Source organism: Rhinoraja longicauda, chromosome 13 (genome assembly GCF_053455715.1).
Source record: "Rhinoraja longicauda isolate Sanriku21f chromosome 13, sRhiLon1.1, whole genome shotgun sequence".
Lineage (NCBI taxonomy): Eukaryota > Metazoa > Chordata > Chondrichthyes > Rajiformes > Arhynchobatidae > Rhinoraja > Rhinoraja longicauda.
This window is the reverse complement of record NC_135965.1, coordinates 44,610,954-44,628,321: the sequence shown is the minus strand read 5'-3', so window position 1 is coordinate 44,628,321 and position 17,368 is coordinate 44,610,954. Positions and strand designations below refer to the sequence as shown.

General features: G+C 44.8%; 1 protein-coding gene across 1 annotated transcript in view; it reads left to right on the top strand.

Annotated features, from left to right (window-relative positions):
* si (sucrase-isomaltase) overlaps positions 1–17,368 on the top strand; it is a 265,194-nt gene that overhangs the window by 93,514 nt on the left and 154,312 nt on the right. Inside the window, exons 4-7 of the mRNA XM_078410873.1 lie at positions 3,798–3,941; positions 5,331–5,410; positions 16,107–16,227; positions 17,003–17,112. Coding sequence (XP_078266999.1) covers positions 3,818–3,941; positions 5,331–5,410; positions 16,107–16,227; positions 17,003–17,112 — 435 coding nt within the window. The 5' untranslated portion in view covers positions 3,798–3,817. The remainder of the gene's footprint in view (positions 1–3,797; positions 3,942–5,330; positions 5,411–16,106; positions 16,228–17,002; positions 17,113–17,368) is intronic.

Here is a 17,368-nt window from a genome sequence, read left to right as displayed (position 1 = left end):
CTTTTTTTGTGAAACTAGCACCTGGCTAAGAGATTACACCGTCTTCGGAAACATCGTAAAATTCCCACGCCTACCTGAACGTCAAACTGTCGCCTCCAATCTACCTGTCAAATGTCCTGATGGTAAACAAATTGGTTAAACAAAACTATCTTCTGGTATCTTCAAATGCCTTTTCTTAATTTAATAGTACGTGCTTCTGAATGCATCTGCGACAATCTAGCAAACCTGGGGACAGCGTGCGACAGACAGCGCCCGCAATAAACTACGATACCTGGCGACAAGCCAGCTGTTGCCGAGAAATTCCTATCTGGAATCTTTTTCCGCGAAGCGCCGAGATCCGCTACGATTCATTGAAGACTCCTCACGATCACGCCCGCGACACCCCGGCAAACGTTCGGCGAAAACCTAGTCACCGGCAGTCGCCTTAAAATCGCCTAAGTGGGACAGGCCCTTTCGTAGGCATCCCCTTTGCAATACATTATGGTTTGCAAAATGAGGTGAGAGAAGGCAGATCGACACAAAATGCTGGGGTAACTCAGCGGGACAGGCAGAGTTCTTTGTCGGGTCTCGACCCGAAACGTCACCCATTCCTTCTCTCCGGAGATGCTGCCTGCCCCGCTGAGTTACTCCAGCATTTTGTGTCCATCTTCGGTTTAAACCAGCATCTGCAGTTCTTTCCTACACACTGAGAGAAGGGAGAGACGGACAAGCTCTGGAGGGAGAGGAGGGAGGGAGGGAGGGAGGGGAACAGTGTGAGGGTGCGTTCACCGAGGAATGGAAGGAGTAATTCTCCGACATTAACTTCGTTGAGGATCATCGTAGAAGAAGGTTTGTGCTTCCTTATTGAAAGCACCATCTGCTGTAGCCACTCTGCAAACTTCACGCACAACCAAACGTTCCGTGACTGTCAACATTTCTGTAACCAAAAGAAGGTACAGGAGCCTGAAAACTGCAACGTCCAGGTTTAGAAACAGCTTCTTCCATACAGCCATCAGGCAATTAAACACCACAACCTCTAATAAGCTCTGAACTGCATTGACTAATATTGCGCTATTTGTTTTTTATGTGTGTGTGTGTATATATATATAAATATATTTATATTTATATTTATATTTATATATTTATATATTTATATATATATATAATATATATATTATATATATTATATAATATATAATATATTATTACTGCGGCACGGTAGCGCAGCGGTAGAGTTGCTGCTTTACAGCGAATGCAGCGCCGGAGACTCAGGTTCGATCCTGACTACGGGTGCTGCACTGTAAGGAGTTTGTACGTTCTCCCCGTGACCTGCGTGGGTTTTCTCCGAGATCTTCGGTTTCCTCCCACTCTCCAAAGACGTACAGGTATGTAGGTTAATTGGCTGGGTAAATGTAAAAATTGTCCCTAGTGGGTGTAGGATAGTGTTAATGTGCGGGGATCGCTGGGCGGCACGGACTTGGTGGGCCGAAAAGGCCTGTTTCCGGCTGTATATATATGATATGATATGATATATATATATATGTGTGTGTGAAAAGTAGTATAAGAAAATAACTGCAGATGCTGGTACAAATCGATTTATTCACGAAATGCTGGAGTAACTCAGCAGGTCAGGCAGCATCTCGGGAGAGAAAGAATGAGTGACGTTTCGGGTTGAGACCCTTCTTCAGACTGTGTATGTGTATATATATGTATATGCATGTGTACGCACACTGAACGTTTTTTTTGAACAAGAGGAGTTGAGTATAGGAGCAAAGAGGTCCTTCTGCAGTTGTACAGGGCCCTAGTGAGACCGCACCTGGAGTACTGTGTGCAGTTTTGGTCTCCAAATTTGAGGAAGGATATTCTTGCTATTGAGGGCGTGCAGCGTAGGTTTACTAGGTTAATTCCCGGAATGGCGGGACTATCATATGTTGAAAGACTGGAGCGACTAGGCTTGTATACACTGGAATTTAGAAGAATGAGAGGAGATCTTATCAAAACGTATAAGGGGTTGGACAAGTTAGAGGCAGGGAACATGTTCCCAATGTTGGGGGAGTCCAGAACAAGGGGCCATAGTTTAAGAATAAGGGGTTGGCCATTTAGAACGGAGATGAGGAAAAACTTTTTCAGTCAGAGAGTTGTGAATCTGTGGAATTCTCGGCCTCAGAAGGCAGTGGAGGCCAATTCTCTGAATGCATTCAAGAGAGAGCTAGATAGAGCTCTTAAGGATAGCGGGATCTGGGGAGAAGGCAGGAACGGGGTACTGATTGAGAATGATCAGCCATTTTCACATTGAATGGCGGTGCTGGCTCGAAGGGCCGAATGGCCTCCTCCTGCACCTATTGTCTATTGTCTATTCTCATTTATGATGTTTATAGTGTGCTATGTTTACATATACTGTTGTGCTGCTGCAAGTCAGGATTTAATTGTTCTATCTGGGACATATGGCAATAAAACACTCTGCACTCTTGGGCTTGTTCCAGAATGAGACCTGAAAGTTTGCAACATTTCACCATTTTCCACCCTTTGGACTCCTGTTATCAAACTCCCGAACTAACGCTGTCATAAGTTAGGGATGAATATCCAGTCTTCCAAACTACCTCATTGCAGCCCTTGCACTTGTTTTCTAACCTGCACTTTCACTGTAGTTGCTGCACTCCTCATTCTATTTATTTGTATTTTGCATGCATTGATGCCCTGCCTACGATTTTCTTGCATAGGACGCAAAACAGTTTTCCACTGTATCTCGATACACGTGTCAATACTAATTCAATATCGGCAGAAATACAGATTTATTGCATTAAGGAGATCACTGGTGTACTCATTTAGAGACTTGGCTATTTTTTTATTATGTCTCACAGCGTGGACGGAAATCGACAGATCCCTGATGCAAGGAGCCATTGATAGCAAGCACATTGCTTTTTGATTCCACTTATATCTGTGCCCTCTAACGGAACCAAATCTCTCCCTAGATGCTCACCGCAAGGGAACCCATGTCTGGGAATAACTAGCTTGCACTGAAACCAATGGGATTGTGTATTAGTGTTTTATCTCAGACTGAAGAAGGGTCTCGACTCGAAACGTCGCCCATTCCTTCTCTCCCGAGATGCTGCCTGACCTGCTGAGTTACTCCAGCATTTTGTGAATAAATACCTTGCTAAGGCAGTGTGAAGTTGCCTTAAGATTTGAGGATTTGAGTATAGGATTTGAGTATAGGAGTAAAGAGGTCCTTCTGCAGTTGTACTGGGCCCTGGTGAGACCACATCTGGAGTACTGTGTGCAGTTTTGGTTTCCTAATTTGAGGAAGGACATCCTTGCTATTGAGGCAGTGCAGCGCAGGTTCACGAGGTTAATCCCCGGGATGGCGGGACTCGTAAGAGGAAAGATTGGAAAGACTGTGCTTGTATTCACTGGAATTTAGAAGGATGAGAGGGGATCTTATCGTGACGTATGAAATTATAAAAGGACTGGACAAGCTAGATGCAGGAAAAATGTTCCCAATGTTGGGGGAGTCCAGAACCAGGGGCCACACAGTCTAAGAATAAAGGGGGGGCCATTTAAAAATGAGATGAGAAAGAACTTTTTCACCCAGAGAGTTGTGAATTTGTGGAATTCTCTGCCACAGAAGGCAGTGGAAGCCAATTCACTGGATGGATTTAAAAGAGAGTTAGATAGAGCTCTGGGGCTGGTGCCCCACCTATCCCAATATTGTAATAGAAGGTACTAATGAAATGTATAAAGTGTTGAAAATACGTCTCTGTGCTCCGCCCCTCTTATATCCCGATGTTTTAATCTGTTCTCATTTATTTCCTGATTAGGTTTCTGCTTACATTGAGAAATGACAAGAAAATTTTCTGGTTTGGAAATTGCACTAATTATTTTGTTACCGGTGGTGATTGTAGTGGCGATTGTTTTATGTGTACTTTTGGCCACTCACCAACATACAACAACTACCATCAAAGGTAAAGTGTTTTTTTTTTTTTAAAAAAGCTTGTCATTTAGTTTTATCAGCTATTGTTTTAGAAAATAACCTATGGTGGCGCAGCGGGTAGAGCTGCTGCGTCACACCGCGAAGAGACCCGGATTTGATCCTGACCTCGGGCGCTGTCTGTGTGGAGCTTGCACGTTCTCCCTGTGACTGCGTGGGTTGCCTCTGGGTGCGCCGGTTTCCTTCCACATCCCAACGTGGGTTTGTAGGTTAATTGCTTTCTGTAAATTGACCTGAGTGTGTTGATGAGAATGCTGGGTAACGAAGAACTAGTATGAACAGGTGACCGATGGTCAGCATGGATCTGGTGGGCCGAAGGGCCTGTTTCTTTGCTATATCTAAACTAGCCTAAACAATGGCGATGGCATGTCCATACTTAAAGGACATTGTATTTTGCTGAATGCATAGTATTGAAAGACACATTTTTAATCTACAATAGCAGTAGGATTATAAGAAAATAACTGCAGATGCTGGTACAAATCGATTTATTCACAAAATGCTGGAGTAACTCAGCAGGTCAGGCAGCATCTCGGGAGAGAAGGAATGGGTGACGTTTCGGGTCGAGACCCTTCTTCAGACTGATGTCGGGGGTGGGACAAAGGAAGGATATAGGTGGAGACAGGAAGATAGAGGGAGATCTGGGAAGGAGGAGGGGAAGGGAGGGACAGAGGAACTATCTGAAGTTGAAATAGCAGTAGGATTCCCCATTTCGCAGTCATGATTTTACACCATAGAGTCATACAGTGTGGAAATGGGCCCTTACAGTGTGGAAATGGGCCCTTCGGCCCAACTTGCCCACACCAAACAAGGGTAGCAAGGTGGCTAACTTGCAGCACCAGAGACCCGGGTTCGATCCCGACTACCAGAGTTGTCTGTACGGAGTTTGTACATTTTCCTCGTGACTGCGTGGGTTTGGGATCCGAGATCTTCATTTTCCTCCCACACTCCAAAGACGTGCAGGTTTGTAGGTTAATTGGCTTGGTATAAATGTAAATTGTTCCTAGTGTTTGTAGGTTAGCGTTGATGCGCGAGGATCGCTAGTCGGCGCGGACCTAGTGGGCCGAAGGGCCTGTTTCCATGCTGTATCTCTAAACTAAACTAAACTTGTCCCATCTTCATTAGTCCCACCTGCCTGCCTTTGTTCCACCAACATCTAGATCTTTAGTCATATTTGAAAAGCCAAATTTCTTGTGACATGAAGAAATTAAATTAAGAGTTAAATTTTGAAGGATTTGTTTACCAACGTTTCAATTGTTATCAGTTACTTCCATTGAAAATGTAATATGGGAATGTCTTTGTGTAAGATATTCGCTATCATTGGATCAGGTGCCTTTAATGTTGCTGAAACTCTGTATTTTCGCAGATGAAACCCAGCCTCACTGTCCATTTATCATTCACGATAATGATCGAATTGACTGCTTCCCAACTGAGGGGGCATCACAGGTAGGTTTAGAAAATATCTTTTAAAACTTTCTGTGAACTTGTGTGCATAAAGACGTCAGGCTATTTTGAGCAAGACACGTTGCAGTAACGTGAGCAAAGCACAATAGGCAGGAGTAATTTGCAGCCCAGCGGTATGAATATTGACCTCTCTAACTTCAAGAAGCCCTTGCTTTCTCTGCTTTGCATATCTCTGTGCCTCCTTCTCCCCGGACTCTCGGTCTGAAGAAGAGTCTCGCTCGACCCCTGAAATGTCACCCCATTCTTTTTATCCAGAGACGCTGCCTGTTCCGCTGAGTTACACCAGCATTTTGTGTCTATTTTTGGGCAGGAGTGACTTGGTGGGTCAGGCAGCATCTCTGGTGGATATGGATAGGGGTCGGGACGCCTTCTTGGTAACATACCACTTTCAAAAGCACAAGTCTCAACATTTACTGTTGGACCTTGATGAATCTCCCCAGAAACAATTTGTGGGATGACTCACAGGGTGCTGGAAACAAATGTATCAGGGAGGCATGTTTGAGGTTAATGTCTTCTTTCTTTGGTGTACATGAAAGGAATATCATTCAAAAGGTAATGTGTACAGCTTTGAACGAAAGGGTACAAGTGAGATATTTAAATCTCATTTTCATTTGCCGCTAACTTCTCTGATCTTTTGCTTTTAATCTTGATCTGGAAAGAACATTTCTCTTGGTTCTTGTTTATAATTAACTGTACACCTGATGATATCACCGAAGAATGAGTCTTTTCGAAACTTACTAGTTATTTTCATGACTGCAGAAGGATCTCGACCCGAAATGTCACCTATTCCTTTTCTCCAGTGATGCTGCCTGTCCAGCTCAGTTACTCCAACTTTGTGCCAATCTGTAGTGGATGATGGGATTGATTAAGATTGATGGTGGATTAAATACTGATGATAAGTTGAATTTCAATGTGATCAATGCAGGAAAAACACATTGAAATTTAACTTATCATCAGTATTTAAACCAGTCGACCCATTCTTTCGTCATATGACAGTCCCGCCATCCTGGGAATTAACCTGGTGAACCTACACAGCACTCCCTCAATATTAATAATGTCCTTCCTCAAATTAGGAGACCAAAATTGCTCACAATAGTCCAGGTGCAGTCTCACCAGGGCCCTGTACAACTGCAGTAGGACCTCCTTGCTCCTAAACTCACATCCTCTTGCAATGAAGGCCAACATGCCATTAGCTTTCTTCACTGCCTGCTGTACCTGCATGCTTACTTTCAGTGACTGATGTACAAGCACACCCAGGTCTCGCTGCACATCAACTTTTCCTAATCTGACACCATTCAGACACCAAGTCCAAGGCATAGCTATGGGCACCCACATGGGCCCCAGCTATGCCTGCCTCTTTGTAGGGTACGTTGAACAATCTCTGTTCCAGGCGTGCACTGGCCCTTTCCCCGAACTCTATCTCTGTTACATTGATGACTGCATTGGTGTTGCAGATTGACAGTGGTTGCTGGGAAATTCCTGAGCACAGTGAGAAATGACAGGGCTTTTTGTGGGTTGACAGAGCTCTGTAAGTAATGGCAGCACTTAGCGAAATGCCAAGCTTCTCACGATGAAGTGATACCTCATGAAGTTAGAAAAGGGCCCCAAAATGGATCTGATTTTCTTTAAAAACATTTATATGAATTTATTGCTCATTGCACTTTTGACAAAATCTATTGCTTTCCTCCTTTGCTAAAATAGCTTCCCACATTAGTAAACCAAGTAATCTAGAAATGAGAAATGCTTGTTGATGAAGTTTAGTGTACATGTATGATTCTCAATGTCAGTTTTCATTGAATCGGTTAAACGTATAGAAAAATACTATGCACTGAGGAAGCAATTGCAATTATGTTATAACACGGTGGCGCAGCTGTAGAGTTGCTGCCTTACAACGCCAGAAACCCCGGTTCGATCCTGACCACGGGTACTATTTGTACGGAGTTTGTACGTTCTCCCTGTGACCTGCGTGGATTTCTCCGAGTGCTCCGGTTTCCTCCCACACTCCAAAGACGTACAAGTTTGCAGGTTAATTGGCTTTTGTAAAATTGCAAATTATCACTAATGTGCGCAGGGCAGGGTTAGTGTGCGGGGATCACTGGTCGGCGCGGACCTGGTGGGCTGAGAGACCTGTGTCCGTGCTAGATCTCTAAAGGAAAACTAAACGAAGCTAAAATTAGTTTGTTGCGTGCTAACTAGTCAGCAGGAAGACAGTACATGATTACAATCAAGCCATTCACAGTGTACTGATACATGATAAGGGAATAACATTTAGTGCAAGATAAAGCCTGCAAAGTCCAATCAAAGATAGTCTGAAGGTCACCAATGAGGTCGATAGTAGTTCAGGACTACTCTCTGGTTGTGGTGGGATGATTCAGTTGCCTGATAACAGCTGGGAAGAAACTGTCCCTGAATCTGGAGTTCTGCTCCGATGCCTTATGATCTTATAATATTTTGTTTGGGATAATAATTACCAACTCCTCTCCAATCCTACTTCCAATTAACGTTGACCTGCATAGGAAGGAATTGCTGGTTTACATAGATAGACATAAAATGAATAGCAACTCAGCGGGACAGGCAGCATCTCTGGAGAAAAGGAATGGGTGACGTTTCGGGTCGAGACCCTTCTTCAGACTGAGAGTCATTGCAGTCACTTATTGACCTTTGGTGTTTTTAAATAAAAATGTCCTTTTCACTCTGTCTCAAATATTTTTACACTCTAATTAAATCTCCTCTGGTCTCCCCCACCACGAGGAATATGATCCCAGTCTCGTTAGTGTTTCAAAACTAAAGTTTTCTAACCCTGGCAACCTTTGAATTGAACCGTCTCTAATGGTATCACTTACTTCCAGAAAATTGATTTGTTCAATGATGCACTTCAGCTTTGGTTGAACTGTATTGAACCATTCACTTGTGAAAAGTCGAGAGACTGGGTTTATTTATCATAAGGTCATAAGTGATAGGAGCAGAATTAGGCCACTCGGCCCATCAAGTCTACTCCGCCATTCAATCATGGCTGATCTATCTCTCCCTCCTAACCCGTTCATATTCACTGGGTTCGCAACGATTAAATTCTTCCTTGCTGCAGCTTAACAGGAACACTAAACACAGTAAACAAATACTATGAAGAAATATACAATAAATGTCCAGTTATTCTAGATAAACAAAATCACGATGCTGCCATCTAAAGTACTGACTGCAACCGTAGAAGTACAAATGTAGAAACGAGGAACTGCAGGTGGTGGTTTACAAAAAATAGTCACAAAGTGCTGGAGTTACTCAGTGGGCCAGGTACTGGATAGGGCGGCGCGGTGGCGCAGCGGTAGATTTGCAGCTTTACAGTGCCATAGACCCGGGTTCGATCCCGACTACGGGTGCTTGTCTGCACGGAGTTTGTACGTTCTCCCCATGACCTGCGTGGGTTTTCTCCAGGATCTCCGGTTTCCTCCCACACTCCAAAGACGTACAGGTTTGTCGGTTAATTGGCTTGGTATAATTGTAAATTGTCCCTTGCGTGTGCAGGATAGGGTAAGCGTGCGGGGGCCGCTGGTCGGTGTGGACACGGTGGGCCGGTTTCTGCACTGTGTTTAAACTAAGCTAAACTAGGTGATGTTTCTATTCGAGGCTCGGGCTGGTACTGTAACAACCTTTAAAAGACCTTTGAGCAGGTACATGGGTAAGGAAGGCTTCTTGGGATATGGGCAAGTGGGACTAGTGTAGATAGGGCATCTTGGTCGAGTTGGACTAGAGGGCAGTTTCTGTGCTGTCTGGTTCTGACTCTAATTGTTTTATCAGTGGAAAGTGCGATCATAGAGAAAGAAGTCCATGTTATCTGGAAGCGCTGTAATTATTTTGTAGGCTGATTAATGATTTGCTTCTGCACTTTGTACCTTTCGATAAGGTCCCGATGACTTTCACTTCTTTATCTTTGCAGCCGAGCTGATTTGATTTAAATATGATAAGAGTTTCCTAAGGGAATGTCACACACAGATAAGAGATGCACGTGAGATGAAATAAACTGGACTAGAAAGCAGACGGCAGGTCAATTTAAAAAAAGACTAGAACCAAGGAACTGCAGATGCTGGTTTACACAAAAGGAGACACATTGCTGGGTGGCACAGCAGTAGAGTTGCTGCCTCCCAGCTCCAGAGACTCGGGTTCGATTCTGACTATGGGTGCTTGTCTGTATGGAGTTTGCACGTTCTCCCTATATCTTGCGTGGGTTTTCTCCATAATCTCCGGTTTCCTCCCACACTCCAAAGACATACAGGTTTGTAGGTTGATTGGCTTGGTATAATTATAAATTGTCCCCAGTGTGTAGGATAGTGTTAGTGTGTGGGGATCGCTGATCGGCACGGACTTGTTGGGCCGAAGGACCTGTTTTGGCGCTGTCTCTCTAAACTAAACTAAAGGTAAACTCAGCGGGTCAGGCGGCATCTCTGGAGAACATGAATAGGTTATGTTTTGGGGTCTGGGCCTTTTTTCAGACTGATTAGGTTGCATTGAGTATTGAGGCTCGTGTCTAGACCAGGGATCCTGCCAAGAGTCACCCAATACACACCATCCCTATAGTCCCACCACCACCAGTGAAGGACCTGTTCTCTAGCCCAGAGAGAAGCACAACACAAGTTGGGGTGGGAGATAAAGCAAAAAGGGGTGGTGGAGGAAGAGGCTTTTAAGAGGCTTTAAGAGGCCGTTTAAGAGGCTTTTAGAGGCGCAAATGGATATGCAGGAATGGAGGGATATGGATCATGTGCAGGCAGATGATATTTGTTTATTTTGGCATCAGGTTCTGCATGGACATTCTAGGCTGTGGAACATGTTCCTGTGCTGTGTTCTGATCTATATACTGTTAAGTGTGCTCTTCTGGTGTGACTACAGTAGCTCCTCCCCTAATACTCCTAACATGTTTAGATCCATGCTGTCCATATTAGTTTTAGTTTTTAGAGATACAGGGTGGAAACAGGCCCTTCGGCCCACCGAGTCCACGCCGATCAGCGATCACCCTTGCACTAGTTCAATCATATGCACGAGGGGTAATTTACAGAAACCAATTGACCTACAAACCTGCACGTCTTTTGGAGTGTGGGCGGAAACTGGAACTCCAGGAGAAAACCCACACGCTCACAGGGAGAAAGTACAAACTCCGTACAGACAGCAACCGTAGTCGGGATCGAACCTTGGTCTCTGGCGCTGTGAGGCAGCAACTCTACCGCTGCACCACCAACGTGCCACCTTCTCAGTATTAGATCAATACTTCATTGACTGCAGGCTTGAAGCACCAATGGGACCTAGTTGGGCACATTACACAGGAATGCCCGCTGTGCCACTCGCCCATTACAGGTGGCACCACCGTCCAGTCTACTGGTGGAGGATCCTTTTGGTGCAAGATGTAACATTGAAGTCTGATTTAAAGATAGTTCAACGGTCAATAATGAGGTAGATGGGAGGTCAGGGCCACTGTCAAACGATTAGGGAGGACCATACACTTGCCTGATACCAATTGCTAGATGTTGCCTGACATACTGAGGTACTCCAAGAGTGTGTGGTGTGTGTGTGTGGTGTGTGTGTGCTTTGTGTGTGGTGTGTGTTCGTGTGTGTGTGTTCGTTTGTGTGTGTGTGGGGTGTGTGTGTGTGTGGGGTGTGTGGGGTGTGGTGTAGTGTGTGTTGTGTGTGTGTGTGTATGTGTGTGGAGGGTGTGTGTGTGGGGTGTGTGTGGGGTGTGTGTGTGGGGTGTGTGTGTGGGGGTGTGTGTGTGGGGTGTGTGTGTGTGGGTGTGTGTGTGGGGTGTGGGTGGGGTGTGTGTGTGTGGGGTGTGTGTGTGTGTGTGGTGTGTGTGTGGCGTGTGTGTCCGTGGGTGTGTGTCCGTGTGTGTGTGTGTTCATTTGTGTGTGTGTTCGTTTGTGTGTGTTCGTTTGTGTGTGTTCGTGTTCGTGTGAAAACGTGTACTGTTGATATATATATATCACACACACACACACACACACACACACACACACACACACACACACACACACACACACACACACACACACACACACACACACACACACACACACACACACACACACACACACAAACACACACACAAGCACACACACACACACACATACTGTTCTATGATCTATGTACTTGCCCGAAAAGCCCTGTGCTGTGAGCTGTCAATGAAACCATCAACACATAGCTGAGAACAACTGTGCCTTGTGCTGAATGTCAGCATTACTTCTTCAGTATCACTTCTGCCATTAAACTACCTCACACATTTAACAAGGCAGTTTAATGGTTGGAGAGCACAAATTCAATTTGCAGGACCACTTTTCGAAGTGGCTATGTACTCATTATCCCATTCATTTTGTAGACCCATCCATTAAGAAATTAAACAAGTGAGGCATGACGTTTTCTGTGTCGAGTGCAAAGGATGTTTTCTGTTCAGTAAAGCACTGACGCTGAATCAGGACTGAATGACCTAACTTGAACAATCAATTCAGGCATGGGGAGATGGAATCAAATATGGTGATTATTATGGACGGCAATCTGCAAAATTATCTTTGCAGAAATCTCAGATGGACATGGCAAATTTGTTGTTGAAGATGATATAAACTGGTTATTGCATCAATAATTGATAAGTGTTTGACTGTCTATCTAAATAATCGTCACGAGCATTATGACATGCATTGTAGCCAATGTTAATAAAGGCAGCAATTTTTGTTCTCTATCTGTGGTGGTCGGGATTGTTTGTTCGAAAGACAACACATAGAAAATAGGTGCAGGAGGAGGCCATTTGGCCCTTCGAGCCAGCACCGTCATTCATTGTGATCGTGGCTGATCATCCACAATCAATAACCCGTGCCTGCCTTCTCCCCATATCCCTTGATTCCACTAGCCCCTAGAGCTCTATCTAACTCTCTCTTAAATCCATCCAGTGTTGTTCCTTGTTCATTCCTCTTTGCCCTTGGATTGAGAAGGCAGTTTAAGAGTGGTGTGTAGGAAGGGTCTACAGATGCTGGTTTCAACCAAAGATGGACACAAAAAGCCGGAGTAACTCAGCGGGTCTGACAGCATCTCCGGAGAAAACGACCCGAAGCGTCACATATTCCTTTTCTCCAGAGATGCTGTCTGACCCGCTGAGTTACTCCAGTTTTTTTGTGTCTATCCAGTTAAGGGTGGGTTTGGTGGCCAGATTGGGCAAGGATGATGAATATCTTCTAAGGACGTCAGTGAGCTGGATGGATTCTTAAATCACAATATAAACCCCCCCAAAATGCTGAAAATACTGGGCAAACACTCAGCTGGGGGCGGCACGGTGGCGCAGCAGGTAGAGATGCTGCTTCAGAGACCCTGAGTTCTGGTGCTGTATGTGTGGAGTTTGTAGGTTCCTCCTGTGACTGTGTGACTTCCCTCTAGGTCCTCCGGTTTCATAGAAACATAGAAAACATAGAAACATAGAAACATAGAAAATAGGTGCAGGAGTAGGCCATTCGGCCCTTCGAGCCTGCACCGCCATTCAATATGATCATGGCTGATCATCCAACTCAGTATCCCGTACCTGCCTTCTCTCCATACCCCCTGATCCCTTTAGCAAAAAGGGCCACATCTAACTCCCTCTTAAATATAGCCAATGAACTGGCCTCAACTACCTTCTGTGGCAGAGAATTCCACAGACTCACCACTCTCTGTGTGAAGAAATGTTTTCTCATCTAGGTCCTAAAAGACTTCCCCCTTATCCTTAAGCTGTGACCCCTGGTTCTGGACTCCCCCAACATCGGGAACAATCTTCCCGCATCTAGCCTCTCCAACCCCTTAAGAATTTTATATGTTTCTATAAGATCCCCCCTCAGTCTTCTAAATTCCAGCGAGTACAAGCCCAGTCTATCCAGTCTTTCCTCATATGAAAGTCCCGCCATCCCAGGGATCAATCTGGTGAACCTTCTCTGTACTCCCTCTAAGGCAAGAACGTCTTTCCTCAGGTGCAGGAGGAGGCCGTTTGGCCTTTTGAGCCGGCACTGCCATTCATTGTGATGAATGAATGAATGAATAACTTTATTGGCCAAGTATGTACACATACAAGGAATGTGCCTTGGTGCTCCGCTCGCAAGTAACAACCCGAACATACAGTAAACAATTAAGAATAAAGCATAAAACAATTAAAAGATTAAGAATATAACATTACGGTTTAAACATGTGAGTGAAATAAACCAGAGCAAAAAGAGACTACAGACTTTTGGTTATTGATCATGGCTGATCATCCACAATCAGTAACCCGTGCCTGCCTTCTACCCATGTCCCTTGATTCCACTAGCCCCTAGAGCTCTATCTAACTCTCTTTTAAATTCATCCAGTGAATTGGCCTTCACTGCCTTCTGTGGCAGAGAATTCCACAAATTCACAACTCTCTGGGTGAAAAAGTTTTAAATGGCCTACCCTTTATTCTTAGACTGTGGCTCCTGGTTCTGGACTCCCCCAACATTGGGAACATTTTTCCTGCATCTAGCTTGTCCAGTCCTTTTATAATCTTCTAAGTTTCCTCTCGCATCCCAAGGACATGCGGGTCTGTGGATTAATTGGCCTCTGTACACTTCCCGTAATGGGCAGGGAGTGGATGGGAAACTCGGATAACCTAGAACCAGTGTGAACGGGTGATCAATGTTCAGGAACATGAAGGGCCAGGCATGTAGGGATAGGGACCATGTGTTGGCAGATTAAATCTGTTTAAATTGGTATCAGGTTCAACAGAGGTAGGGAACCAAAGGGTTCTAGTTTCTATTGGGAGACCGGCCACTTGATATGTTGCTGCAGGTGATCGCTGGTCAGCGTGGACTCGGTGGGGGTGAAGGGCCTGTTTTTGCTCTGTATCATCCAACGTTCACCCATGCACTAGTTCTATGCTACATATTAGGGGCAATTTACAGAAGCCAATTAAGGTAATAAGCAATAGGAGTAGAATTAGGCCATTCTGCCCATCAAGTCTACTGAGCCATTCAATCATGGCTGATCTATCTCTCCCTCCTAACCCCATTCTCCTGCCTTCTCCCCATTACCTCTGACATTTGTACTAATCAAGAATCTGTCTATCTCTGCCTTAAACATATCAACTGACTTGGCCTCCACAGCCTTCTGTGGCAAAGAATTCCTCAGATTCACCACCCTCTGATTAAAAAAAATTCTCCTCGTCTCCTTCCTAAAAGAACGTTTTTTAAAAAATAACCTACAAACCTGCACGTTTTCGGAATGTGGGAGAAAACCGTAGCACCTGGAGAAAACCCACGCAGTTCACGGGGGGAACGTGCTAACTCCATACCGACAGCACCCGTAGTCGGGATTGAACCTGGTTCTCTGCGCTGTAAGACGGCAACTATATCGCTGCACCACCGTGCCAAATGTCCCAATGTCCAAACCTAAATATATAGCTTAGAATATAATTTTGGGTAATAAAAAAATAAAAAAGCTGATTGTGAGAAAATTGGGAAGTAAACAAAAAAACAATACTTAAGCTTTTTAATTGATCTCAAGTAACCAGAAGAGGTATTTACTGTTTTAAAAGATTTTGTTTTTGTGCCAGTGAGTTTACTTGGCTGGATTAACATTCATCAATGCATTATCAATAATGATTACTTTCTGTGCTGTGTTTAGTGCAAGGCAGTGATGTTTTTGCAGGGTATTGTTCTTCCCTGCTGTTTCTTCCCAGCTGTTATCAGGCAACTGAATCATCCTACCACATCCGAAGAGCAGTGTCGAACTACTGTCTACCTCTTTGATGACCTTCGGACTATCCTTGATTGGACTTTGCTGTCTTTACCTTGCACTAAGCGTTGTTCCCGTAAATGGATCGATTGTAATCATGTGCAAGAAGGAACTGCAGATGCTGGTTTAAACTGAAGATAGACACAAAAAGCTGGAGTAACTCAGCGGGGCAGGCAGCATCTCTGGAGGGAAGGAATGGGTGACGTTTCAGATCAAGACCCTTCAGTCTGAAGAAGGGTCTCGACCCGAAACGTCATGTATTGCCTTTCCGCTGACTGGTCAGCGTGCAACAAAAGCTTTTCACTGTACCGCGTTACATATGAGAAATTAAACTGTAACTGTAAATGTATTTCAGTGCATGGTATTTGGAACGGTGAGCCAGCCTGTGAGATGCTATTTTTCTCTCCAGCCCAGAGAGGGATGACATGGGCAGTCATTTGGCCTTTTAGTCGTCTGTTCTGCTTGTTCCTGCTTGCCATTTGATTATTGTCCTGCAGATGCAATAGTGAGGGTCTCCTGGTTGCCAAACATTTGAATTCCCCTTCCCATTCCCACACTGACCTTTCTGTCCTGGGCCTCCCTCATTGTCTAAGTGAGGCCAAATGCAAATTGGAGGAACAGCACCTCATATTTGCTGTAACTCGTTCTCACTTCGCCGACACCTCACAATGGCTCGTTTCCTTTTATCATCGTTACTTTTTTGCACATCTTTCATTCATTTGTTCAATATCTCTCCATATCACCTTCTACATCTCTAGTTTCCCTTTCCCCTAACTCAGTCTGAAGAAGGGTCTCGACCCGAAACTTCACCCATTCCTTTGCTCCAGAGATGGTGCCTGGCCTGCTGAGTTACTCCAGCATTTTGTGTCTATCATTGACAATACGACAATCTTTTTTGGTAAATTCTGGCTAACTTTCTTCCATTTTTGCTTTTCCATAGGAAGGCTGTGTAGCTCGAGGCTGTTGCTGGAAGCCAGTGACGAGTGGAGATGGCCCCTGGTGCTACACTGCCTCAAATATTGGATACCGATTACAGGAAAGTCAAACTGAAACTCCAGCAGGTCTGTACTGTGGCTGAAATGATTTGTTTGTCTGCCTTTAGTTTAGTTTAGTTCAGAGATACGGCGCGGAAACAGGCCCTTCGGCCCACTGTGTCCGCGCCGACCAGCGATCCCCCACACACTAACACTATTTATCCGACATACCTAACATTCGTAATTTTTACCAAAACCAATTAACCCACAAACCTTTGGAGTGCAGGGCCGTTTTTACAGCATTATGGGCCCCCAGACAAAGCAGTGTACTGGGGCCCCTACCGTTACTCTCCCCCACCCCCCTTTCCCTACCAGCCCCCCCCCTGTCGTGCCGGCGAAAAGCACTTACCGAAAAGCACTTAGCGATGGACTTAGGGTGCTACATTGTTGCGAAAAGCACTTACAGATTGCTGTGAGAAGCACTTAGGGACCGAAAATGTTGCGAAAAAAGCACTTATTGAACCTACATTTTTAAAGTAGTATTTATTTATTGCAAGTCACTTAACATACACAGATCAGCATGGGGCCCCTATGCTCGTGGGCCCCCGGGCAAGTGCCCATCAGGCCCATGCGTTAAGACGGCCCTGTTGGAGTGTCGGAGAAAACCAGAACACTCGGGGAGAAAACCCAAGCGGAGAACGTGCAAACTCCGCAAAGACAGCACCCGTAGTCAGGATTAAACCCGGGTCCCTGGTGCTGTAAGACAGCAATTCTACCGCTGTGCCACCGCGCCGCCCTTTATTACAAGAAATGAATGATTTTATTGTTGAGTGCATTTAACCAGGATCTTATTTCGTAACAGGGTTTGAGACTAAGCTGCATCGATTGCCCTCTCCCTCTCTTTATGGAAAGGATATTGAAACATTGCTGTTGACTGCGGAAATGCAGACAGCAAATCGCTTTCGATTCAAGGTTGGTGTGGTTTGTCGAGAACCAAAACCCTGCTGTTTCTTATTACCGGCCTTTTATTCTAACTGCCCATTGAACAATCCATACGGAATTCTCTCATTACTAGTTATTTTTCATCCTTGACACAGAGTCAAAAGCTATTGCTCAGCTTAAATAATGTTTTAAATTGGTAGAACAGGTTTATTCCAACTATTATAAATGGACAATAGTTTAGTTTAGAAATACAGTGTGGAGACAGGCCCTTCAGCCCACCGAGCCC